General features: G+C 31.2%; 1 protein-coding gene across 1 annotated transcript; it reads right to left on the bottom strand.

Annotated features, from left to right (window-relative positions):
* Positions 1 to 757: 757 nt before the first annotated feature.
* Positions 758 to 27,952, bottom strand: LOC143079304 (neural cell adhesion molecule 1-like). The gene is made up of 20 exons (XM_076254570.1): positions 27,861 to 27,952; positions 21,263 to 21,577; positions 19,290 to 19,571; positions 16,701 to 16,997; positions 15,807 to 16,103; positions 14,193 to 14,534; positions 12,836 to 12,958; positions 12,192 to 12,210; positions 11,189 to 11,271; positions 10,654 to 10,678; positions 10,037 to 10,107; positions 9,601 to 9,625; positions 7,319 to 7,389; positions 6,465 to 6,489; positions 5,488 to 5,558; positions 5,206 to 5,230; positions 2,805 to 2,875; positions 2,162 to 2,186; positions 1,841 to 1,911; positions 758 to 1,334 (listed from the first exon to the last, which is right to left on the bottom strand). Exons 1-20 carry the CDS (start codon positions 27,907 to 27,909, stop codon positions 1,279 to 1,281), a joined length of 2,343 nt encoding a protein of 780 aa, XP_076110685.1. The 5' UTR covers positions 27,910 to 27,952; the 3' UTR covers positions 758 to 1,278.

Genomic DNA, 27,952 nt, shown 5'->3' with positions numbered 1-27,952 from the left:
GTATTATTTGTTAATTGTTCATTTCTTCGCATTTTGCATTGATGTTTTCAAACTTTATCAAACGTCACTAGTGTCTGAGCAGAAAGTTGATGATCCATGGTTATGTCAAAGAACGTCCTGACATGTTCTATAACACTCACTTTTCTCTTTCTCCTATATTGCTCTATATACAAATAACTTTAATTATAGTTTAAGGGACTTGCGTTGCTTGACGTGATACAGGAATGCTGTTTTATCAATAAGGTTATTCAATTAAGTTTCCTAACAGGAATGCTCTCTCCGTTTAGTCCTCTTAAAAAAAAGAAGCATATTCGAAAATTTTCCAGCACAAATAGCTCACTCTTTTTGAATGAAAACATATATCAACTGTTAAGAAGTTTCACTTAAAATATATTGAATATTTATTGACATTTGAAAACAAATAGTTATTTAATAAGACACCGTAGACATCGCTCCCTTTCACTCAAGTCTGGGAAAATGGTAAAAGTCATCTTGTTCTTAATAACATAACTAATTAGTATTAGTTTCAATGGTATTCGTGATTCTACCTTTGTAGTTTTATTCAAATGTGGTGTGCATTTATATGTAAATATTGCAACGTGGAACGAAGGACAACTCAAAGAATTATAAGGCAAATAATTCACTATCTTGTATTTTCTCTTTTCATAACAAATATCCAAACAAATCGACACAAGCTGCTTCAATATTTTTTACAAAATATGAAGTGCCTAATTTGCTAATTAATTTCCAAAAAAAGTAACTTTCCAACTTTTAATTCAATAAGTTTTTTTTCAAGCAATATACATTTAAAACAAAGTTAGTTTTAAACAATTCTAGTAACCGTGAAAATAAAACTTTTCATATATAAAACTGCATATTTACAATTTACGATTCATATGAAAAATATGTGATGATATTTTTTTTCTATCAGTCCTATTTAATGGTACCGGTTATTTGAATTGATTGTTCAGACACATTTAGAGCAATCTACAAAAAAACAAAAAAAATAATTCTTCAGGGATTTTTCAATCATGAAATTCTCCTTCATCATTGCGTAGTGTGGAACCATTCCAGTTGTACTCTTGAAGGTATCATGTTCTTTCAATTTGTTTTATTGTAAAGGATTTCCCAATGTAGTTTTGTTGCTCATCTCATCTGACATCAATGACGAATTGCATGTCATATGCTACGAATCCATTAAATGGTCGTCAATTAACATAATATTCCATTAGAAAATTGTCAGTATTCTATTTTCATCTGAACATGATATTCAGTAAATCAGTTTCCCAGTGTCCATTGTTTTGAATCGATTTCATACACTTTATTTTCAGAGTCTGAAATAGATAACATGTCATAAAAAATATTAAATTTTCTTTACAAAATTTTGAGTCATTCTTAAAAGCAAGATTAATTCGCTGTCAACATGACACAGAGTATTTTGACCTATTTATGAGTAAATCAACCAACTAATCTGTCTGAGGTAGTTGCGTCTGTAGTTTCCAAATAAGTAAAAATGTATCAACGGAAAATTAATAAAAGGTATGTTATAAATCATTTCAGAAGCTACCTACTGAGCTGATGATACTCTCTTAGATAAACAACATAACTGGAGCGGTGTTTGAAATAATATATAAAATAATAAAAAGCAAGATTTATTTGATAGTTAAAACTAAAAATATTTCTTTAATTGTAATCCAAATTAATAATTGATAGGAATTCTTGCACTTGAATTATTTAACTACAGACTTCATAAGAACAATATCTTATTCAACCTTCTGTTTGTGTGTATTTCTTTTGCACCTTTTTAGAAATAAAGAAAAAAATTTTATAGTTGACTCACCCTCATTTATCAAATCATCATAAATAGTTGGATCTTTTTTTGCACCAAGTTCCTCATAATGTTGTGTTGGGCTAGAATGAAAAAAAATAAGATATGTTAACTTTGATAAAAGATAAAATTATATAATCACAATTTACTAGTGTGATCGATTAAATCTAAATTGTCCTTTAATAAAGATTGAATAGAGTACAAATAATCGAGAAACTTTCTATTTTGAAATGTTAACCATTTATAGCAATTTTGCTTTTTTATACTGAATGGTATTTTGCAAACAAATAGAACATAAAAATCTTCTTTCAAAGGAATTTATTAAAATATTACCTTTTAGCTTTGGTTTCTCCGCAAGCTATAATGAATAAAAATAAGAACGAAGCTATCAAAATTGTTTGGAGAAAACGACTAATATAAGACATTCATTCTCCTGTTTTAAGTGCTTTTAAACATTTACTTTGAAACATTAAAAAAATTAGATAGTATAATCACAAGACATGACAAGAACAATCATCTATTTGATTGCTTTTTTATATTAATTTTTCAGTGCCTTATTATAACATCAAAACACTATAAAACGTCTAATTTCTATTTTGTTACATCTAATGTATATTTACATGTTTCGTGACTATAAAATTTCCTTACGTCGTAACTACAATCCCCTTCCCGTTCATGAATGTGACCTACCGAATTAGACTATTCACCGGATTTGTAATCACATAAGCAAACACGACGGGTGCCACATGTGGAGCAGGATCTGCTTACCCTTCCGGATCACCTGAGATCACCCCTAGTTTTTGGTGGGGTTCGTGTTGTTTATTCTTTAGTTTTCTGTGTTGTGTCATGTGTAATATTGTTTGTCTGTTTGTCTTTTTTATTTTTAGCCATGGTCAGTTTATTTTCGATTTATGAGTTTCACTGTCCCTTTGGTATCTTTCGTCCCTCTTTTAAATATACCCAAAATTCGTCCTACCTTCATTGTTCAAATCGTCATAAATATAGGCTGCGTTTTTTTTACCAAGATCTTCATAATGTTTTCCAGAGCTGTAAATTTAGAAAAGCTGTTTACCGATGTTCAAATCTTCTAGATAGTTTGGTAAGGGTATTCAACAAAACTAAGGAATATCAATGAGTTAAGCCTCGGTCACACCTTACCGGATAGCACGAACGGACGCCTAACGGATGAAAATAAAAGTTGTTCGTTGACAAAATTGTTATCCGTTTGGAGTCCGTTGATGTACTGACCGAATAAAACGGACGTGTAACGGATGCATAACGGACAAACACCGGATATGTTACGTACGAGAAACGGACACGCACCGGAAAGAACGGATGTCGCACGTACATCCAACGGACGAGTACCGCATGAAATGGACACATAACGGAAGCGTACCGGATAAAACGGATTAACAAGATATACGGAAAAATCAAAGGCGACAATAATAGTGCATGAAAATCGCATAAATATTCCAAATGTTTCTGTGTAACTGGTTTTAGTTTGTTCTTCAAAATTCGGCAGTGTTTGGCCTGAATAAGAACTGCTTGATTATGTTGCCGTGCCTATTCTCTAAGATCAATTATGAATAATAAGAATTCATGAACATCTGATATACCAATAATGGCATTTCTGACGCGAATTTTTCAATTGGCATTTATCCGTTTTAGATCCATTTATCATCCGTTTTATCCATTATACGTCCTGTAGAAGTCCGTTTCTCATCCGTTCAACATCCGTTTTATCCGTTAAACGTCCGATAGAAGTCCGTTGGTGAATGTATCTTCCAGACCTCCAACGGATGTATAACGGACATGTAACGGATACAAAACGGAAACGAAATGGACGAGTAAAGTACAAAACGGACGCCTAACGGACGTTCAACGGACATTTTATCTGTTGGACGTCCGTTCAAAGTTTTAAACATGCTCAAAATGTTCCACCGGACAGAACGGACGTCGACGGATAAAACGTAAGTTTAATGGACATGCAACGGATATGGACGGACGTCTAACGGATTAGAACGGACGTCTAACGGACATGAACGGATTGACAAAAAGTTATCCGTTAGGCGTCCGTTCGAGCTATCCGGTAAGATGTGACCGAGGCTTTCACCTCCTTTATATGTATCAATGCACTCTAAGACACAATCCAATCATTAATAGAACACACTAGATAAATTACATACCAGATACATTTTCTACTATCTAAAGATCTACAACTGAACTAGCATGTCGCTAGTAACATGAGACACAGACAAACGTAGCGTGTCGTTCTTTCGGATTTTTAATAGACCCGTATTAAAATATTTTTACTTATAACAATATATAGTGTGAACATGCACGAGCATATCATATCAAGTGCAGGCCATATAATTGTAATACTACTGAAACCATACTGTGTGTCATTTTTGTTTGCTTGTAGTCTTTCCTATGTGTAATCATCGAAGAAAGGTCAGGAGATGAAGCAGACCTGCTTGATTTGGTAAAACTCTTGATTTCAAGTTACATGTAAGTACTTTGCAATATATGTTGTTTTTTTATATTTGCTTACTTGTTGTACAAATATAAATCGGCTACTAGGGGTGTACAATATGTACCAATTTGAGTAATGACTGTCTGCTTAAAGATCAATCCATCAAACTCAACAAATATTTGATAAATAAAAAAGTCAAGCATTTTTCATGTTAACTGTCGGTGTGGTGTGTTTTACTTTTTTGATTAATCAGTTTGGTTTTTAACAAGTAAATTTGACCTGAAAATGAAATTGATAGTTACTGTTTTATTTTTTTTAAAGCTGTTCAAAGTAACAATGTACGTAATCTTTTAATTTTTCATAAAGAATATTAGTATAAAGCTTAAAAAATAAGCAGTTTTTGACATTAATGAAATTAAACAAAAAATAGTGTTTTAAGATTTTTCAATAAATATTTTGGGGTTGAAATGGTTGCTGGAATATAACGCGTCTCTGCATCTTTATAAAGGCAGGTGTTATGTCGAACATCTTGAACACCCTAAAATATATCGTTCTCTGTATTAATTTATGTGAAGTAAAGGAATCTACAATCAGGTTAGGAGATTTTCATCGTCTTCATTCAGGTTAATACATATGTTCATACCAATAGAGAGAAAAATGCGGATTTTGGGTTTACTAAAATACTAATATTTGTTCGTACATGATGTTGGGGTATGCAATGCTGAAAATACTTTAGTGAGTGTTTGGTATGTATATGATATTTTCTTCAGAACTTAATGTACCGTTTAAAATATTATCCTCAAGAGCTAACCAAAACTATAACAGATTTTTTTCTCAAAGTGAAACATTTCTAAGTTAATAAATTGAATGATTTAAACCTTAGTTCCATATTAAGTCTAAGTACCTTTGAGATCTGTTTTCATATTGTGCTGTAAATATACAAAATTAATATTTCAGTGCAAACTATAACTACGCTGTTATATTATGCTGTTGTGCATCATTATTTATGACATTTAACCATGGACCTTTTGTATGTAACAGATTGTCTTTCCAAATAATTTAAGAGATATAATAGTCCGGCTTTGCTTTCCTTTTTGCTTTTTGCTTTGTTTTACATATCTTTAGTCAAGCTTATTACTTGTTTGAAATTTTTTTTCAGATATTGAAGCATATATAGTCACCTTACCTTCATTGGTCAATTCGTCATAAACATTCGGTGCCTCTTTCTGTCCAAGTTCATCATAATGTCTTCTTCTGCTGTTACAACAAAATATTTATTTAAAAATAGACTATAAAATAGATATTTGTAATATAGAGTGTAGTACAAAGAATATAATTATAATATCTTTTCTGTTAAAAGTCATATGCTGGTTTTTAGTTTATTACAATTATGCATGTTTATAAACAAAAGAAATAATTTTTCAAAGAGAAAGGGGTTAAAAAGTTACCAAAGGTACCAGGATTATAATTCAGTACGCCAGACGCGCGTTTCGTCTACATAAGACTCGTCAGTGACGCTCATATCAAAATATTTATAAAGCCAAACAAGTACAAAGTTGAAGAGCATTGAGGATCCAAAATTCCAAAAAGTTGTGCCAAATACGGCTAAGGTAATCTATGCCTGGAATAAGAAAATCCTTAGTGTTTCGAAAAATTCAAAGTTTTGTAAACAGGAAATTTAGAAAAAATGACCACATTTTATTGATATTCATGTCAACACCGGAGTGTTGACTACTGGGCTGGTGATACCCTCTGGGGCGAAACGTCCACCAGCAGTGGCATCCACCCAGTGGTGTAAAATTTATCAAAGATACCAGGATTATAATTTAGTACGCCAGACGCGCGTTTCGTCTACATAAGACTCATCAGTGACGCTCATATCAAAACATTTATGAAGGCAAACAAGTAAAAAGTTGAAGAGCATTGAGGATCCAAAATTCCAAAAAGTTGTGCCAAATACGGCTAATGTAATCTATGCCTGGGATAAGAAAATCCTTAGTGTTTCGAAAAATTAAAAGTTTGGCAAATAGGAAATTTAGAAAAATGACCACATTTTATTGATATTCATGTCAACACCGGTTAAACCGTGGAAGTAGTACAGAATAAAACATGTTTAAAAATTTTTAATACATCTGTCGATAGTTTAGAAAATACAGTAATTACCTTTGACCTCCGATTTCCTTTGATTCTGTAAAATGAAAGAAATTATATCAGATGAAGGTGGAACTACAACTAGATATGTCAATGTTTACAATAAATCATGTTCGATCAAATCCTATTGAATAACAAAAATAAAGCAATTTAATTTCCCCCGCGCAAAACGATTATTCGTAAAGTGCTAGACCTCTTAAGAAATTTGAGGGAATTTGGCCTGCTATTGGATTTTAGTAATGTTTTGTCTCTAAGTTACCTAACTACCTCGATGTTTTCGTGATAGCGTGCTTGCCTTGAAATCGGCGTGTAGTTGGTTCAAACTACTTTGTACTTTAGAATTTATATTTTATTCATTTGAAAGCATATGGAAATCAGAAATAAGAGCTTCAACTTGTCGCTTGGTGAAGGTGACTTGCAAATTATACTTCCGCCTCAGTGTTTCGGTTTAGTACATAGCCTGATTAATCTCTTAAGTATATCATAAATAAAGGCAACAGTAGTATACCGCTGTTCAAAACTCATAAATCTATGGACAAAAAACAAATTTGGGGTAACACACTAAAACTGAGGGAAACGCATTAAATATTAGAGGAGAACAACGACACAACATTAAAATGTAACACACACAGCAACGGACTAAGCATTAGACAACATCCGATGAGAATAACCAATATAACATCAAAACCAAATACATGAAAACATGTTCTTGTCGTGACTATGCATTATTATTGACACATGACGTTAAACAGTAATATATATCAATCAATCCATCAAACTAACGTCTTTATTGTATATGGTGTGTTCTTTTTTGTAAAGGATATATTTTGTATTAACAAATTTCAAAGTGATACACGTGAAATCACCTTTATCAGTTAAATCTTCATAAACATTAGGGACATCTTTTATACCAAGTTTTTCATAATGTCTTGAAGGGCTGTAAAATAAATAAAATAACTATCAATATACTTCCCTTTCTGTAGTACAATATATGCTTCTATATTGACCGAATTTCATGAATATGAGAAAACTGAATAGAAATATAACACATGTATTTCAGTAAAATGTGGGTTTCAAGTATAATTCTTAAATTCGGAATAGGGAAACAGATGTTTTCTTATCCATATTTTTTTTTAAAGTTTTTACAATCAGCTGTTGACATTGGTTCGAATATTTTTATTTTGCCTTGTTAAAATTCTAATATTCACATAGCTATATAATATTTAACCGATTGATATGTTAGTATTTTTATATCAAATGTAGATGAATTTGTCTGGAGACTACATGAAAGGGGTAAAAAGGTAGAGACAGCCAAATTCAAGCTCAACATTTGTTTTTGTGACAATGGTTTTTTTTTTGTCTTGTTTCGTTGTTGTCCACTTTATATAGTAAATGTATTTTTCTCGATTTTAAGCTTGTTATCCGGATTTGTTTTCTCTCTATCGATTTATAATGTTTTTGAATAGCGGTTTTAGGTAAAATCCCTAAAATACTGAACTCCGATGAAAATTCAAATTGGAAAGTAAAGCTCAAACACATCAAACGATTAAAAAAAACTGTCATACTTCTGACTTGGCACAGACATTTTCTTACATAGAAAATGTTGGTATAAACCTTGTTTTATAGTCTTAAACTTAAACTTAACACTTTTATGACAGTCTTATACAATTCAATTATATTGACAACAATGTATGAAAAAAAAACAACAAAATATCATTGTCGTCTTTATATATGTTACAGGCAATTTCTAAATTTAGGCATTTTACAAAATGCCTGAAATCATTTTATAAAATTGAAAGCTCCGAACACCGGGTCAGTTTTATTTATGATTATTATTGAATTGAAAAGAAGAGTTTAAATAATTAAAAATAAATTTTACTGAATTATTTCAAATTGTTCACGTCTTGAAAAAAATGAAAACAAACTTCCTGTTCTCGACTTCATATGTTTCACTTTACGGTTTCGATCTAGATTTTCCAAAAAATTGATAGTACATTTTGTTATATTGACAGATCAATTAGTCCTTCTGCCATTTTGTAAAAATCATCATAAATTAACTACTGGTATCTGACGTACTCACTTCTTATTTCAGATACCAGTAGAACATATCATGACATACTAAAAGAGGGACGAAAGATACCACAGTGACAGTCAAACTCATAAATCGAAAATAAACTGACAACGCCATGGCATAAAAATGTAAAAGACAAACAAACAATTAATAGTACACATGCCACAACATAGAAAATTAAAGAATAACCAACACGAACCCTACCAAAAACTAGGGGTGATCTCAGGTGCTCCGGAAGGGTAAGCCTGGGCAGCTCCTGCTCCATATGTGGCACCCGTCGTGTTGCTCATGTGATAACACATCCGGTAAATAGTTTAATTCAGTAGGTCACATTCATGAAAGGGAAGGGGATTGTAGTTACCACGTAAGAAACATATCCGATATCATTTGTGAAACGGTTTTTCCATAATGGTCAACCAATTCGTGATAGCGTCATTATAATTTACGAATTGATGATTTCCACTTTACCATTTGAACTCTTGGCTTGATAGTTTCCTTGTTATAAGCAACCCTCTATCAAGAAAAAAATGATAGGAAATGCAAGCACGGGAATATTGTATCAATTGGGAGATATATACCCCGTATGCAGGTGCTGCTGGAATGCTGCTACTAAGAAATGGAAAGTTCACAATTGAAAAGCTGAAATCATCTCTTTTGTCGTAAAGTTTACCTTCCTAGCTGGTTTTCAGAGAATAAATTAATTCTACAGAACAATACGTTATTTTCTTTGCAAGCAATTGTGTTTTTGTCCACTTTTGTCACTTGCATCTCAATGATATCTTTTTTCTGCAAATTGCCTGAAACTGAACAGGCAATTTGTTGAATTTTCTTTCAAAATTTCAGTTATTTTACAAAATTACTAGGTATTTTTAGTCATTTTGTATAACGTTTGACCAAGTCAGGCGTTTCATAAATTGCCTGAAATTGTAGTCATTTTACAAAATGCCTAAATTCAGAAAATGCCTGTAACATATACATATTTCAACATGTGAACCGTTTTTCAAGTCTTTTCAAATTAACAATCAAAAACACATAAAAATGAACGAGATAACATATCCTAATACAATAGTATTATACCTTTGATCTTTGTTTGTATGTTGCGCTGTAACAAACCAAATAAAAACAAAGTTGCATTTCAAAAATCATACAACATGTGTGGTTGATTGAAGAAATGAACTCAGTGGTACGAACCCAACAATCAATCATCAACGAGAAAAAAACTCATCAAGGGTATGAGGTGTCTCGAACTGGCAAGAAATATGAGTAATTTAATGATGTTCTGTAGTCAAATCTTCACTCGTTATCCCAGATATTAAAGTAACAGCAGATACAAAGCAAAACGCGCACATCTAATTATAGCAATTTAATTTAAATTTTCCATGTTGGGCACTTGTAACGTTATTCCTTTTTTACTTTGAACAAATGCTGAATCTTATACATTAATATGTTTACGGTAACCAAACATATTATTTCAGAATGAGCAGAGTAAATTATTTTATAACATTGGGCTCACCTTCGTCGCTCAAATTGTCATAAGCATTTGGGACATCCTGCAGACCAAGTGTCTTGTAGTATTTAGTCGGGCTGAAACAACAATGAATACAAAATGGAATGTAAGCCACATTCTTATGCCGTTTTAGATTCATCAACTTTGTGAAAAACATAAAAATAAACTTGATGTAATTAGATTAAAGGCTACTGACAAAAGCACATTAGAAGACATATTTGTTTGTCTACTTAGTATTCGACAAAAATAGGTAACTTCCTCAACTAGCTACATATAGTAGTGATCACATTTGGACCAATCTGTTCAAATCAATAGCTTTTTGTCTTTGCTCAGGGATATGGACGTATTTTTTATTTTGCCTTCGTTGTACAATGTGAATTTATGTGTACTTTTTTTACATATTGCAATTGTTTAGATAGGAAAAATTGAGATTCAAAAAACAAGTAGCTCATCTAAACGAAGTCATACTATCTGGACCAAAGTTTTTCGTTATTAATGAAATACACGTTGTCAATATCAGTGGTAATTTCTGTTATCTGTTTTAAGATTTTTTTTTAATTGAGCAATAGGAAAACTATTCCTCCATTTAAAAAAGGAAGGAAATTTAATTAAAAATGTCATACCTTTGATCTCTGATTTTGTTTGAACCTGTTAAAAGACAAATGCAATATTTCAATGCAAAACAAAATTTAACTGACAGACAATCTACATTTAGTCATTAGTGTACGTCAGGGATGTTAAAGAGTTGTCACTCAAAAGGTTGATAAGATTCATAATAGGTAACATAAGTCATCAACATCATCTTTAATAGCAACTGTCTTTGCGTAGTTGATAAGTGTCCTTATACTGAATACAATTTTAAAGTATATATTCCTCTTCGATCGAAACAACTACATAAAACGTCCGACTTGTATAAAAGTTATAGTCCCCATACAAATTTAATTGCTTATCGTACACTTTTAACTTTTTACTATCCATGCGACTTATTTGAGGACAAAATATATACACTTAAATGTACACAATTAATGATAGTGAAATCCATGAATACGTGTGATTCATTTGTTAACTATATATATTACAGATTTGTTGCGTATGCTCTTTTACGAATTTATTGATAATACAATTATAGATGATTGCAAAATTATAAATATTTCTTACCATTTTGTGTATCGCAGCTATTTTGTACTTCTTCATAATTATGTGTGTGATCATCAGAATTAGTCTTTTCAAAGGTCACTGTGCTAAAAATGTACAAACATTATTTTAAAAGACTCTTGTGTTATTTGTTTTTTTACCACAACTCAGTAACGTGCACGATATCGATTTCGCAAAGAATAAAATAACTTAATGATATACAACTGATGCACTTTTATGACAGTGTGAGTTTTTATCTTTTTCTTTAACGATATGAGGTTCCAGAATGAAAAAAAAACAATGTCCCATGTTTAATGCTGAGGTCTTTGGTAAGATTACATCTAAAATTAATATGAGACAGGCATTACCTGTGAATGGAGACGAAGTCTGTATGAAGATATTTGTCAAAAAAGAAATGGAAATACCGTAACGTTTCCGATTTTAATTCTGTTGTTAGGGATTTTACTTGTGACGTTATTTAAGTTATGACGTCATGTTCAATGTAAACAAAGAAACGAAATACATCAGGTAACGTTTATTCATATCAAAGACAAAGAATGATTAAAAATGAAATATTGGTATTGTGTTCCTTGAGTTCCTATATTTTACTAGACAAGACCGGAAGAAGAAAGTAGATTTCTGCGTTCTGCGCAGATCCGGATTTGTACGATTTTGAGTTCATTAGTATAATGAAAAATTTGGGAAAATTTTACCGATTTTTTTTTTTATTGATTTTTCTACTGTTATTGGGGACTTCGTCCCCATATAAAATTTCTACTACTTTATAAATGTTTTATAATACGTAGCTGTGACGAAATAGTTCACAATAATATTGAACTAAATATTGTTAACAGCAGAAAGAGCAATTTGTTGTTGAATAAAAATAAAAATATTGAACTAAATAAGACAATGCAATTTAATAAATGTGTCAGTATATGTTATTTGTGGTTTGAAAATAAAACGGCTAGATTTTTCTTGCCTACAGGTCTATATATTTGTATCCATGTTAAGATTCGAACGTACTTACGTTTCACATCGTTGATGCCCTTAAAAAAATAACATTTTCGTATAAGATCGATGTCAAATACTTATTCATAAATTTTAATTACTTAAGTCATCAGGTTGAAATAAGTTAACTTCTTTATTCGTGATATTTGATTCAAGCGTCATTACAAAACAATTTGTAGTCCTCCTGGTATTTTTGGTAGATTTATTGTGTATGAAAATAACACTATATTAGATAATTTAAAGATACCAAAGAGTCATTCAAACCCATCAGTCGGAAACAAAAACTTACAACGTAAATCAAAGATAAAGATTTAAAGATTAATATAGAAGTTGTGCTACCGACGCTATTTTCTTGAAATTCATAGGTAAACAGAAAATGCTAAAGATGCTTACATTGTGAGTACGTGAGACGATAGATGTTGTTTTGTCTCTTGCGGAGTGTTGTCTAATTTGTAATTATTCCATATCTTCCTATTTTTATATTAAAGATACCAGTACGTTAAACACTAAGCGTTTGAAGCGTGCCGAACTAAATTTCGTCTATGTCTAAAGTCATAATATTGAGACGCTATATACTTGTTTAGTGAAACATGTACTTTGTTTGATGTATCAAATAAGCACTACATGTTAAATATCACAAAAGCCAAGTTAAACAAGTCTTACCTTTCCGTCTCTTTTTGATTATAAAGACCAAAACCAGCGTTAAAACAATTATGGACACCATACTCCCGCACACAGCACCAATAATTACACCTGATGACAAAGTTTCTGGTTTTATTGTTGAAGCTTAAAAATATTTAAGAAGTTATCATCAAGGCATCACTTAAATGTGTACATAATGATATCTATCCTAAGACAAAACATGTTTAACCTACCGCATGATTGCGCCTGTCCTAAGTCAGGAGCCTTTGGCCTGTGTGAGTCTTGTATGTTTTTTTCTAAATTTTAGTTCATTTATATGTTATTGAGTTTCGTGTGATGTCCACTTTCACTGAACTGGTACAAAATTTTATTTCGGGGCTAGCTAAGGACCAACTTATGGTGCAGGATTTTCTCGCTACTTTGGAGACTCATTGGTGGTCTTCAGCTGTTGTTTACTCTTTGTCGTGTGTTGTCTCTTTGACATGTTTCCCATTTCCATTCTCAATTTTATTTAAATAAAATAACCATTTCCAAAAGATGTACAATTATATGACAATGTGTAACTTCATGAAAGAATTATTTTTGGTACACGATATTGTTGTAATTTTTGAAGACATTTTAAAGAAAATGTGTTTCAATTGATTTCCACAATTTTCAATTCCCAAATAAATTTTGCAGGTGTTAGGTAACTGAGCGATGAATTTTAACATTATGTGTTATAAAAAATACATTTAAGTGTTGACCAATTTGGATTTCTATATTCCTGTATTAAATGTACTAAACGCAATGCTAATAAACCTTGAAAGCCTTAATTTCACCAGATACATGACCATATCGATTCAACTGAGCCGATAACACTTTATCAAATTTGTTCAATTTGGTACCACGAAAATTTGTATATCACGGACAAAAATCAAAGGACAAAGAGCACTATTTGTACTTGATTTAATACAAGTAGATATGTTAATGTATAACAAGAACTACAAATTGTATATCAAATTGATATATATATTGGTAGGTCAGTAATTGTGCATACAGCGAGCGTAATAAGTTTAAAAACCAAATAGGCAGCTACCAGTTAAATGCATACTTTACATACAAACCACAATTTGAGATATTTGGAACTCATAGTAGTTTTCGCAGTTTGACAATGTTTAATATTTGTGTTGTTCTATGGACTTTCACTTTCTAACTGGATCAGATTTTAAAGAATTTTGTTTCTAAATGCACATGCCCTTTAGGTTATAACGATATCAGTTGATTAAAATGACTCCCAAAAATATAATTTTTGTAGATGAGTGTTACACATCTGGTATGAACAAACTACCTTATAATAATACATTTTGTCAATCCATAGAATAGGTTAATTATGTCTTACTTGATAGTTTCAAAACCACAGTGTGTTCAACAGATTGTCCAAAACCATTGTCTAATATCAATGTATAGTTAGTGAAGTCCTCGTTTGTTAAATCATTTATCGTCAGAATTAATTCATAGCCATCAACTTTGACAGTCTTCCCATGGAAAACATCCTCCACTTGAGCGGAGGATTCAAAAAAATGAAATTTAAGTGATGTTTGAATCTGTTTTCCATTATCAAACCAAACATTGTAAATGTACTTAGGAACACTAAACACATGAATAACTATATCAACAGTTTTACCAATCTCTCCATACTGAGTATTTCTTTCATTGTTGTCTGCAGTAAATACTGGCTGTGCTGAATGACAGAGAAAGGAACGATAAAGGCATAAACTTGAATCGCTTGAGACATTATCTATTAAAAAAATCAGGAGCCTCGGAATACTTATTTATCTTTAAAATCATACAGTCAAAACGTATAGCAAAATATATAACTCTAAATTAAGAAATGGGAGCTGGTTTTATAGTGACACTTACTGCAAAACATTAAATTTTATAAATTTAAATTGCATAAATTGCAAGCGGATGGACACCAATGTAATCGACAGGGTAGATATTTTCTGCATTGCATCTATCACAAATTTTAAATTCGAATTTAAATCCGGTATAAGTTGTCGAGTTAGGAATTTGTGCATACAGTAATAATGCCAGATTGCTGTTAATTGACATGGTAGATATATTACATTATTCCATATTGATAGAACTTTAATAGGTTTTTCAATATGAATGCGATTTCGAATAAATAAGCATATTTACCTGTGGAAAAGTATATTCACCGCGCAAAACGTCGCGTGCATTTACGTGTATTATAACGATATAATGTTCAACGTTTAGTTGGTTATGGTAAATAACTATTTTGTACATATGTTTTTCTCTCGGAACATAGAATAAAACAATTACTGTCTTTTGTTTCGGTAAATATGTGGTTGAATTGCCTTTTTAAAACCAAGTGACATTCACCTGGGCCGTTGGCTTCAGTGACTATCAGTTTTTTAAAAGTCAATAAAACCACACATTTACCTCATCCAAAGACATTAATTGTATATTATTAAACTTGTGATATTCAAAACCTGAATGGTGTAAGATCACCCAATTCATGCGATTAAACATCTCCTGAAGCAAACTTGCTTAAAGTTTGTATAAGGAGTAAACCACTGTTAATGATAAATTTCTTATAAAATCGAGCACTAATATTTTCGTACTGACTGAGAAGGTACACGAAAATGGGCTAAGACAAATTATGTAAATGTTAGTTTTGCATGCCGTTTTTTGAAGACAGTCAGTTGTTTCTTTTTTCGTTAATTTTGTTATGCCATAGATGTGTAATTTATCTTTAACTTACAAGTTGTGATACATGTATATCTTTATAAACAAGACGAATACTACAAACCGTGTTTGTTGTTAAAAATTCCTAGTATTTAGCTTTAGATTAGAATCAATTTCATGATTGACAAATACAGTCTGACTCAAATGAATTCAAGATCAAATGTGCATATACTAGCATTAGTAAGTAGTTCGTATCATAAGTACTACTGATTGAATATCAATTATAATTGTAATACAATAATACCATAAACAGTAATTTTTGCCGCTCCTTGCCGCTTCTCTACTCCTTCCGGTCCTTGAATACCATTACTAACTGTACACACATATTCACCATTGTCTTGATATCTAAGTGTTGTAGGAACAGCAGGTAGTGTCAAGATTGTGTTCCCGTCAAGTTCGCGAATAATGTGTCCATACAAAGATTTGTGCAGCCACTTATAAAATATGTATGTATCAGGATAGCCATCAGCTGTACAATTTATTGTTCGTGTTGGATCGCTCATTTCATAGGTGACATTAAAAACTGAAACATCTGGTGGAACTGTAAGAAATTCAATTCAAATTCAAGGACCGATCACAACCATTTTAAAGGTTAATATGACAATCTAAAGGAAGTTTTGTAATGTTGATACGACAATCTAAAGAAACTTTGGTAATATATTCGAAGACCATTCTTCAGGAAACATTTTGTTACTATTTTCAATTACATACTCTATGAAGCAAATATCGATTGAAGATAATTTGTTAATTTGTTAATTTCAATGAAATGCTTTCGCTTATTTATACATGTAAAGATTTGTAAAAATACTTGTGTCATGAATAATTCGAAACATGTTTAATATTATTGTTTGTAGATGCATCAAATTATTTCAAATTCAATACATATACTCATAAAAGACATAAATGTATGTGTTCCTGTTTAACGGTAATTCCTTTAGTAATCACGCTTGTATGATATGGTGCAAAAATACAAAGTATTATTATTATCATACATACAATGAGTTATAATACATCCATATATACTAAAGGCTGTTTACGTGTATAAGTATTAACTACTAAATCATATTTGAAGCATCTGTTATAGCTTTACAATACCAAAAGTACTAAAATGAAAGATCTGTATTGTGAGATAACGTACATCTTACGAATAATCTTATCCCGTTTGAAAATCCACCAATTGTGTTATTTGCTGTACATAGTATCAGTTCAAAGTTGAATTTTCTGTCCACCTTATATGTTAATGTGGAGGTCACATTGAAAGTATCATCCGCTTTGCTTTCCTGTGATGTTGATGCATGTGTAACATCAGTTTGACCTACCATCCACCAAACAGTAGCGACAGGACGACTTCCAGTTGATATACACGTTATCGTAAATGGTACCATCTCCAGGATATTTACGATATTTTTACTGAATACTGGCATTAAAGGCATAACTACAAATTGATAATATTAAAAGATAGTCGTGAACTTTAACACTGCAACATCAAAAGCTCAAACGTAGTCGCCTTAGGGATTTTGTATGTTAGTCTATTTCGTAATTTTAAATTTTAAATAGGAAATTGGTTATAATTTGCTAAACCACTGATTACTGATCTGATTGTGATCTTGGAACCTAGCGGGTCACCGGTTACGGTATTGCCCGAGTACAAGTTAACGAAATGAAAACTTCATAAATTTTGTGTGCCTTTTCTACAACAGGAATGTTCAAACCTTACATTACTTGTGTAATAAACATGGAAAAAATAACACGTGTAAATTAAAAGTTTTTAAAGTGTCACGGACAGAAAAATAATTAATCTAGAATTATAGCATTATATAATATTGTATGTACTAATCATTATATCTTTAATAATTAATTATAGCACGGTAACATTTAAAATAACATTAGAAAGAATGGAAGGGAAAAGAAGATAGAATATTTCAGCTATAAAGTTTGAAAATAATTGTGATAGCAGAATAATACTGTTCAATATCGAATAATGTTTTCAAGAATATGGCTATTGTTCAGAATAGTAATATTACATGAGAAAACCACTTAGTACATAGTTTTCAACGCTTGAAGTACATTTGTACACGTAAAGGGGCACTAGCTCTCAATTCCATGTTCACCGATTTGACACAAATTCTCAAATTCCTTTTATAACAATGTAAATCATTTATCCAAATTATAAAAAGTCTAAAATAAACAGTTTACAGGGAATGGACATGATAACGTGTAGCTTCGTTTCGTGTGTATTTTAGTCTAGACGCCATCTAATTAACTGTTGACTTTACCTCAAGAATACCTCCGATGCCCATATAAGCGATATCAACATAAATATAGATATTAATAGATAGTTAACATTCTGTTCCTTCAAATAACCAAGCACGCACATAATTCATGCGTTATCCATCTCTAGCTTACCCTTCCGGAGCACCTGAGATCACCCCTAGTTTTTGGTAGAGTTCGTGTTGTTTATTCTTTAGTTTTCTATGTTGTGTCATGTTTACTATTGTTTTTCTGTTTGTCTTTTTCATTTTTAGCCATGGCGTTGTCAGTTTGTTTTAGATTTATGAGTTTGACTGTCCCTTTGGTATCTTTCGTCCCTCTTTTTCTTCTAGATAAGGAGTCAAATTGAAGTTCACATGAATACGGATTCATTGAGGTCGAATTATTCACTTGCGAGTGAAAAATTCATCTTATTTTTTCTTATATCTTATTTTGTAAACATTGGACCATTCTGGCTGCTGAAAGCATTTAATTATTCCACCATTTAACTTTTATTAATGTTTGAATAAAAAACATCATATTTATATGTTTTACATGTATGTATTTCGTAGCTATTGCCCCTTTAAGGTTGTATTGTTGTCTTTCGCCATCTTGGATTATAAAAAAAAACAGAGATCCAAGGTTCAGATTTAGCAAAATGTAGTGAAGGAATGAAAGAATGCAAATAACTGATGATAATTTGCATTTAAAAGAACAAATTAATGAGATTATAACTTATAAATATTAACATTTTTAAATGTATAAATTTTTTTTGCTTGATTTTTAATGTTTAAATAAGGAATTTTAAGGGGAGGTAACTCTGAAATAGTGCATTTTCTGAAGGAAATTACATAGAAATTTGCTTTTTTGTATTTAGCTGGAGAAAAAAACACGGTGAACGTATTTTTTTCTTTTGATATTCAAAAAGATATTTAAAACAAACAAGTGAACATACACTGAACGAAGAAATTTGATCTATGACACAATGTAAATACAAAATCGAAAAATAAGGGGTGAGATGTTAAACGATAACAGAAAGACAACCATAACTTTGGACAACATGCCGCCAAATAAAAAAAATCTTCAATGGTAAATATGAAAACAAATTGTTGTAAGGTATTCGAAAACATCAGTTTCCGCTTTAAATAGAAATTCTAACTATGCTTCGAGCTCTGAACATTAAAATATTTGTTATAAATAATTATATTGGGTAATATATACTTGTCAAGTGAGTTGAAATAAAATTAATTTGAATTTAAATGCAAGGATTTGCGAAAAATGACAAGCAAATAACTGAAAATGAGACGACATTGAGATATTTTATAAACAAAACAATATAACAAGTAGTAACCTAATTAGTGCACTTTTATGTTAACATCTTCAAATGTGAGAAACATTATTTACCGCATTAACCATATTAGTCGACATTTATTGAACATACTCAGATAGTCAAAAATGAAAACATATTGATACCTACGATTTAAATATATAACAGCTGAAATGTTCATTGGAATATCCAAAGCTTCACTGTTTGCTTCGCAAGAAACAATTGTTGTATCATACAATCTCGGTATGTTTCGCAAAGTGTATCGCAATTCCTGGACGCCAGTTTGAACTTCCGTTTCAAGAACTTTAAGGGATAACATGGGAGCAGGAATTCCTCCAGTAGCTACACATTCAATCACCAGATCATGTCCCTCTGTACCAATTAATTTGTTCTCTGTAGAGGCATTTTGAAAAATCAAACTGAAAGGCTGCTCTGAAGGAAATCAAAATATACTATTTATTTAACTGTATTTACATTCTTCTGACTCTTCATTGCTTTAGAATACACACCACACTCGGGCATTATCTTTTTTCAATTATGATTCTATTTCTTAAAAAGTCTTTCAAAAATGTCTAATACCGTAGATTATGTTCCTCTAATGTTCAGAAATTTTGTGATTAGATTTGTTCTGATTCTCTATTTAACGCGCGACATAGTGTGTCAAAGACAATTATAGTTTGTTTGGGAACAGTATAAAGTGTCGATAAAGGTAATCACCTTCTATTGTGGTTCATTAACTGTGCATATAACATATACTTAATTCTAGCTCAATGTGTAAATTAAGAAATAATGTATGGACGTATTAGATTTGTTGGAAATTTATACATGGCCTAAGCTATGATATTAGAATTTCATCATGAGTGTAAACAAGTAATAACATTTACAGATATCACGGCCCAGGCCATGTGAAAATTTCCAACAAATCTATGGCTTCCATTAATTATTTCGATTCTTATAAGACAAATACGGTAATTACAAAACTGTGGGTGGGTATGCTGTGGCTGTTCTATTTAACCCATTGTTAGATAAATATGAACAAAATCTCATAATCTGTAGCTTGCATGAATCATTTCTAAAATAACCGCTAGACAAAATGTGAGTGAGTTTTTTTAATTCTCAAACCCAACATTTGCCATTTCTTATTTACATTTTATTTCTCGTAAGCTACCGTCAAATTCACTGTTGACATTAAGTAACCAGGGAACCGCAATGTTGACTTGCTTAAATAAGTTAATGTGCGAAGAATGCAATAGAATCGAAAAACAGGAAACACCTACCTCAAAACTATATTGTAATTCAGTGTTATTCCAGTTTAGAAGGTAAATGCTATGGAGAAACCTTCTTCTTTGGCGTTTTCATTCGCATGATGGCATTGCGGATCTTTAATTTGTTTTGATTTTGTACATTTTTCCGATCTCTCATACTGTAATTCTTTTGTTATGCCTCAGAATAATATAAAAGGTTTTGTAGGTTTTTTTTCTTTGTATTTTTTAAACATCGCGTTTGTACATAAGTAACGAAACAAGTGGATTTACATGGGTATATGGTATATGGGTATATTATAACAGCCATTTTCATGTTATCTCTGAGTCCGCCCTAAAATAGAGAATTTTATCACGGTGCTGTTTATAAAGCGAAAGAATCACGTCATATTAGAATCTAGTACTCAGCATGGAATTCATATTTCAGTTATCAATCTATCTAAAAGTGTATGCACATTTTTAAATGAACACCAAGCAGTCATAAATACAATACGTGACACACTGTATATGAAAGATTTTTGCTTAGCTGAATAATTTGACAAGTTATTCGTTACATCAAACCTTATCATTTTACATATTGTTTTTTTATACAAAATATATATTAGCAAAAGTACTTAACACAAAATACACTATTTATCAAATATTTCTGAATAAAGTTTTTGTCCATATCGAAAGATAAAACATAAAATTCAAAGATCTCAAAATGAGACTTAAAGCAAATTTGAAGCCTTGATATATAACAGTTAGACATAATCATATAGTAAAGTTACTGAAATCTGTCAGACTAAAGTCTAATGAACATGAGACAGTTGACGTTTTGGTAGATTTATAAACTATTTGTAAAAGTAAACAACTGCTTACCATATACAAACAGATGAATGTAGTATGTTTCATTTAACCCTCCTCGGCAGATATAAATCCCCTCATCAGCAGGTTGAGCGTTCAGAACGTGTAATCTGTAGTACAACCCAGTGCTTGTGACTGATGTATTGTACTTCGTTCTGTCAATAACAGCACTCTCACTAGCTATTATTGAATTCTCTTTTGTGTACCATTTAAGCCTACTCCTTTCATATATACACTGCAAAACTGCTTCATATCCTCGTTGAGCATACGTTTGGAAAGGATCTGCCGATGTACCTGCACCAGTTGCATCAACGTCTAATACAAATATATCTACGAAATGAATGAAAACATCAATTGTTAGATTAGAACAAAAAGTGAAAATGAAATAATGAACTATAACAAGGTTTAAAATATGAAACCATATGTCAAAACTTCCACCAATCTCCTGACGATTATTTATTCGTGGCACACTTATAAAAAAATCAACAATTTGAGTTCAAAATAAATCTTTCTTTAATAGTTCTTTAATAGTTCATTTATGTTTTAGATAATGCATATTTTAAGGTTTTTCTTATCGTAGAGCACAACCTAACAATCCTGACACCCCTATCTATGTCTTTCGAAAAGAAAAAACCTTAAAATAGACATTATCTGACTTATCTTTCTTTATTTTAGACCCTGAAAACTCAAATAAGTCACAAATCCATTTAGACCTGATGTATTGTGAAGTTGTTAAAGTGGTAATATCAGAGATGTCAAGTAAACCTCCGTGTAAAAAATATATTACGGATGGATTTAATAACGAACGCCGTAGATACAAAAAAACATGGTGGAATGAATAACTAACCGTTTTATGGAATTGTGTGTGTAGTTCCGAAAAAATATGGATTAAAGCAACCTATAATAAAACTACGTTACGTCATAATTGTGTCCAAAAGAGGAAACATTTCGATAAAGCGTGTCAACGTTCCAAACGCCAATATTGGTATAGTATGCAAGATGAATTAAAGAATTTAGAAGAAAATCAAAATGAATTTTGGAGGAAAATCGGAAAATTAGAGTAGGAAACAACAGGCAAAGTATTCCAATGGAAGTAAAAATGAAAGATAATTCAATATCTAACGATCCGAAAATTGTTTTAGATAAATGAAAATGTGATTTTTCAAATATATTAAATTCTGAAAATTTATATGAAGCTACCGAAAAGATATTAATAGTTGCATAATAACCGATGATATTCTTGATAGTGAAATAACCAATGAAGAAGTATTCAATTTTTCAAAATTGTCAAAAGTGGGAAAATCTCCTGGTTGTGATGAAATTCCGATGGAGATGTATAAAAATAAGACAGCTATAAGCGCCCTTACTCATGTGTTCAACATTTGTTACCGGAGCTATGTAGTAGAGGAATTATCTCCCCGATACCGAAAGGTTCGACTTCCGACCTCGAGACCCGATGTCTTACAGAGGAATAACATTGGCGCCAACTTCATATAAACTGTATTGCGGAGTACTGAATTCAAGATTAACTGTAAAGATTGATGAACTAAATTTTGTACATGATGAACAAAATGGTTTTAGATCTAATCGTAGTACTATTGATCATTTTTCAACAATTACTAGTATTATTGAACAAGAAAGATGTGTAAACTGTCAGCTTTTACAGCTTTTATTGATTTCAAAAAAAGCATATGATAATGTAAACAGAGTTTTATTATTTTGTAAGCTTGAGTCAATAGGAATTAGTAGTAAAATGTTGAATGCTTTAAAATCTGTATAATTATGAAGTACAGTCATGTGTTAAAATTAATGGGAATTTAACCCAATGGTTTGGTGTTCAATGTGGTTTAAAACAAGGGTGTGTGTTATCGCCCATTTTATTCAATATTTTAATTAATAATTCAGTAAATGAGGTTAAAAGTTTAAATGTTGGTATTCCGATAGAAGAAGAGAAAATATGTAGTTTGCTCTATGCTGATGATATTGTTTTACTTGCTGAAAATGAATCAGACTTACAGATGCTCTAAGATGTTTAACATATGTGGTGTCATAAACTGATATTAGTGTTAATTTGAGTAAATCTAAGATTAATCATTTTAGACTACCTTCATTTCCAAGGTCTATTTATACATTTATGCTGGGTAATGATAATATTCAAATTGTAATACAATATACTTACCTTGGTTTACATATTTTTAAATTATGATTTATTGCAAGTCGGCAAGTAGAGCTCTTGGGTTATTGATCGCAAAATGTAAATCAAATGGTAGTTTTTGTTACTCTACTTATACAAAGCTTTTTGAAACACTTTCATTCTCTTGCATAAATGCCGTTAAAAACAGAGCGATGAGATTTTTTTTATGGGTGTAGTAAAGTATACATCAAATTTATCTCTGTGATATTGGCTGGATTCCATGCAATGTTAAGCAATGGCCAGCTGTTTTTAAATTATGGTCTAGATTTTGTAAACATAGATTGAACAAAAGAGTATGCATGTTGTCATATAAGTATGGAAATACGCCAATTAAAACCTGGTGCTTCAGAGTAACGACTTAGTTTAAAGAGTATAATCTTGAACCATATTGTAACTGTGATATATTGTTAACTAAAAATGTAATTAAGGATATAGAATGCTTAGCTATTGATTTATTTAAAACTGAATGGTATAATAAGTTGGTTTCGAAAAAATATGCCAAACTACGTACTTAAAAATTATTTAAAACAGAATTTAAAGTAGAAAATTACATTTGTAAAACTACTGAAGGGAAAAATATGTCAGATGACTATAAATTTGTATTTTTATTTAGTGAAGAAAATGTTTACTTTTATACTGCCAAAATATGCTATGATATTTTACTAAAAGGAAATGTTTATTAAATTTTAAAACTTATATACTTTTAATTTGTTTTATGTTTTATATTTTATGTGGGTATATATATATATATATGTTTATACAATTTTTTATAGTCTCTCATAACTCTTTTTAGAGTGGCTCTTGGTTTATATTGCAAATTGTAATATACCGTGAATGTTTTATAAGAGGTGAGACTCAAATAAAATATCGTCTTGTCTTGTCCGTAGACTTATTTAATATTTTTAGCTCACCTGGCCTAAAGGCCAAGTGAGCTTTTCTCATCACTTGGCGTCCGTCGTCCATCTTCGTCGTCGTCGTCGTCGTCGTCGTCGTCCGTCGTCGTTTACTTTTACAAAAATCTTCTCCTCTGAAACTACTAGGCCAAATTAATCCAAGCTTTGCCAAAATTATCTTTGATGTATCTAGTTTAAAAAATGTGTGGCGTGACCCGGTCATCCAACCAAGATGGCCACCATGGCTAAAAATAGAACATAGGGGTGAAATGTAGATTTTGGCTTATATCTCTGAAACCAAAGCATGTAGAGCAAATCTGACAGTCGGTTAAATTGTTTATCAGGTCAAGATCTATCTGCCCTGAAATTTTCAGACAAATCAGACAACCGGTTGTTAGGTTGCTGCCCAGAAATAAGTAATTTGAAGGAAATTTTGCAGATTTTGGTTATCATTTGAATATTATTAAAGAAAGAGATAAACTGTAAACAGCAATAATGTTCAGCAAAGTATGATCTACAAAAAGTCAACATGACCAAAATTATCAGTTGACCCCTTAAGGAGTTATTGCACTTGATAGTCAATTTTGACCAATTTTTCGTAAATTTTTGTAATTTTTTACAAAAATCTTCTCCTCTGAAACTACTGTGTCAATTTTAACCAAACTTGGCCACAATCATTATTGGGGTATTTAGTTTTAAAAATGTGTGGCGTGACCGGGCCAACCAACCAAGATGGCCACCATGGCTAAAAATAGAACATAGGGATGAAATGTAGATTTTGGCTTATATCTCTGAAACTAAAGCATTAAGAGCAAATCTGACATCATGTTAAATTGTTTATCAGGTCAAGATCTATCTGCCCTGAAATTTTCAGACAAATCGGACAATCTGTTGTTGGGTTGCTGCCCCTGAATTAGTTATTTTAAGAAAAATTGGCAGATTCTGGTTATCATCTTTTATATTATTATAGATAGAGATAAACTGTAAACAGCAATATTGTTCAGCAAAATAAGATCTACAAATATTGTCAATTGAACCCTTAAGGAGTTATTGCCCTTTATAGTCAATTGTTAACAATTTTCATAAATTTTTGTTAATTTTTGTAAATTTTTAGGAAATATTTTCCACTGTAATTACTGGGCCAAGTTCATTATAGATAGAGATAATTGTAGCAACAATAATGTTCAGTAAGGGACGACATCAAAAGTTCAATGAAGGATAAAAAACTTAATTCAAATAGTTTTTTCACTGACCCCCCTACCCCCCTATTAACTTAATTTGAGAAAAATTGATTGACCCATATGGATATATGTAAAAATCAATGTCGGATAACCAAATCTTGCAGCAGTTCAACCCCCCACCCCCAAACTGTTTGAATTAAGTTTTTTTATCTTACATTGATCTTTTGATGTCGTCCCTAAAGAAAGATCTACAAACACACTACCATCACAAAAACACCATTTTGTCATGAATTTATCTGTGTCCATTGTTAATATGCACATAGACCAAGGTGAGCGACACAGGCTCTTGAGAGCCTCTAGTTACGATTTTGCAGAAATGTCTATCCTATTTTACCGTTCATTAAAGAGGTCATTTTTGCTCTAATGAGTCGAGTTGAAACCAGGCCCAACATTTCAATTAAAATGTTTATGCAAATAAATGAATAAGGTGATCATAATTAATTACAATAATAATACTATTTAATTAAGATATAAAGTGTGTAATCAATGTCCAGTTATTTTAAAATTAAACCCCATAACGACCATGGATGATATAGATTTTTTCTTATGCAAAGTTCGTATTCTAAAGTAAGTGAAGAAAAGGAAAGTGATATTCTAAGTTTTCTTCATTTAAAACCAAGTGATAATTATTTGGAAATTACCCTTAATCAATTTAGACGTGGTCAACCAGAGACAACAAAATAATTTAAAAACAAGATTGAGAAATCGGTGCCGAAAATTCAGTAAAAAAATATAAATGGGATTAATAATGTTTTCATTAGTTGGCAAGCCGAGGGCCGTTTGCGTCGGATATCAGAAAATTTAGGAATTCCTCCGAATTGTTGCAAAAGGATTTGGTTCACATGGACAAAATTCGTTAGAATATTGCGTTGCTGGGACAAAAAAAAATATTAGCAGATATCGAATTTCCACGTGCTAGACAAGTGTTAGATGCTGTTATGAAAGAAAAGACCGCTAATTACCCCATGACTGTGTCGATCGTTCAAGCGAAACGTTAGTGTGTTGAACATATTGCACATGATATAAAAAAAAACCTAAATGGATTTAGATGACCAAAGCCGAGATTAAATGAGGCGTTTGAATCAAAAATCATTAATTACAATACATAAAAGGATTGAGGAAATTATGATTTATTCGTGATAATTTATTGTAAAGCAGACGATCACATCAGTGATCTTCAGAACTTATTTCGTTACGCGAGTGATTTCATAATTTATAGTGACTGACCTTTGTAAAAATATATTTGTAGAATATTGATTTTAGTTCTTCGTCTGTACTTGTCTGTTTAGATATAGTAAAGGACAAACAATTGATATTGAATACACAATCATAAAGTGAAATAAAGTATAAAAGCACACTGTTCAAAGTATCCAGTTTACACAAATCTTATATTGTATTTTATGCATTCCGTTTTATAACCACACACACGCGCGGATGAGTCGAACGTTAGATGAGTCAAATAATTAGGTCTGGTCCCTTCGACTTCGTCACTACGATATTTTTACAAATAAAGATGTTTTGCTCTCATCAATATAGCTAAAACCAATGAAATGTCGCTAGCAAAATCAATCAGCTCATAGAATAAAAATTACGAAGATAGCTATATTACTTTGACAACTTATATGTATATACTTTTATACGGAGAAGTATTTCGGTTGAACTACATACATAGATGTTTTATTCATGACAAAAAACAAAAAAAATCGAACATCTACTGTATACCAGTACATTACCATGTTGTTTTTCTATGTAAAAAAGCAGATACAGTGTAGGTATAAAATATTATAAAAAAAGAAGCAAAGGTACAAACATTCATTCAACGTTAAGTAGTTTGTAATGAGCAATTTTGAAGAGGTAGATGAGTTTCTGTTAGGTTTTCAAGAGCATAAAATACACACAAAATAATTATCCAGGAATAAATGATAAAATTAGGTCTTTGTTTCTCTGGTTAAAAATGAATTTAGATTAAATAAAAAAGCTTCAAGTCTTGTCTGTAGAACAAGTGCAAAATCCAAATGGCAATACAAGATCAAGTAATCCAATAAACCTATATACCGGGTACAAAGTTCAAACAGATACAAAGCCTTAGTGTCATGGTGAATGAATCTAAATAACCGATATAACTGTTTATAAGTGAGGTAGATATCTTTAATAAAAACATCAAGGTTCATCATAACAATTTTCATGATAAAAACGTTGTGTTCACACCTCAACAAAATCAGTCTTACTACTATCAAACCCATGCAACAAGAAATGATTAATTACTAGGGTATGTAAATACTTACTGTATGCAGCAATATGTAAAACGATTATGCAGGAGTAAGCAAAATCCATATGTAGATGTATATTCTTTTTTCAATGTTGTAATAAAACTTCC

This window comes from Mytilus galloprovincialis, chromosome 6, assembly GCF_965363235.1.
Source record: "Mytilus galloprovincialis chromosome 6, xbMytGall1.hap1.1, whole genome shotgun sequence".
Lineage (NCBI taxonomy): Eukaryota > Metazoa > Mollusca > Bivalvia > Mytilida > Mytilidae > Mytilus > Mytilus galloprovincialis.
Note: the sequence above shows the minus strand (reverse complement) of the source record. Positions and strands in the feature narration are given on the sequence as shown.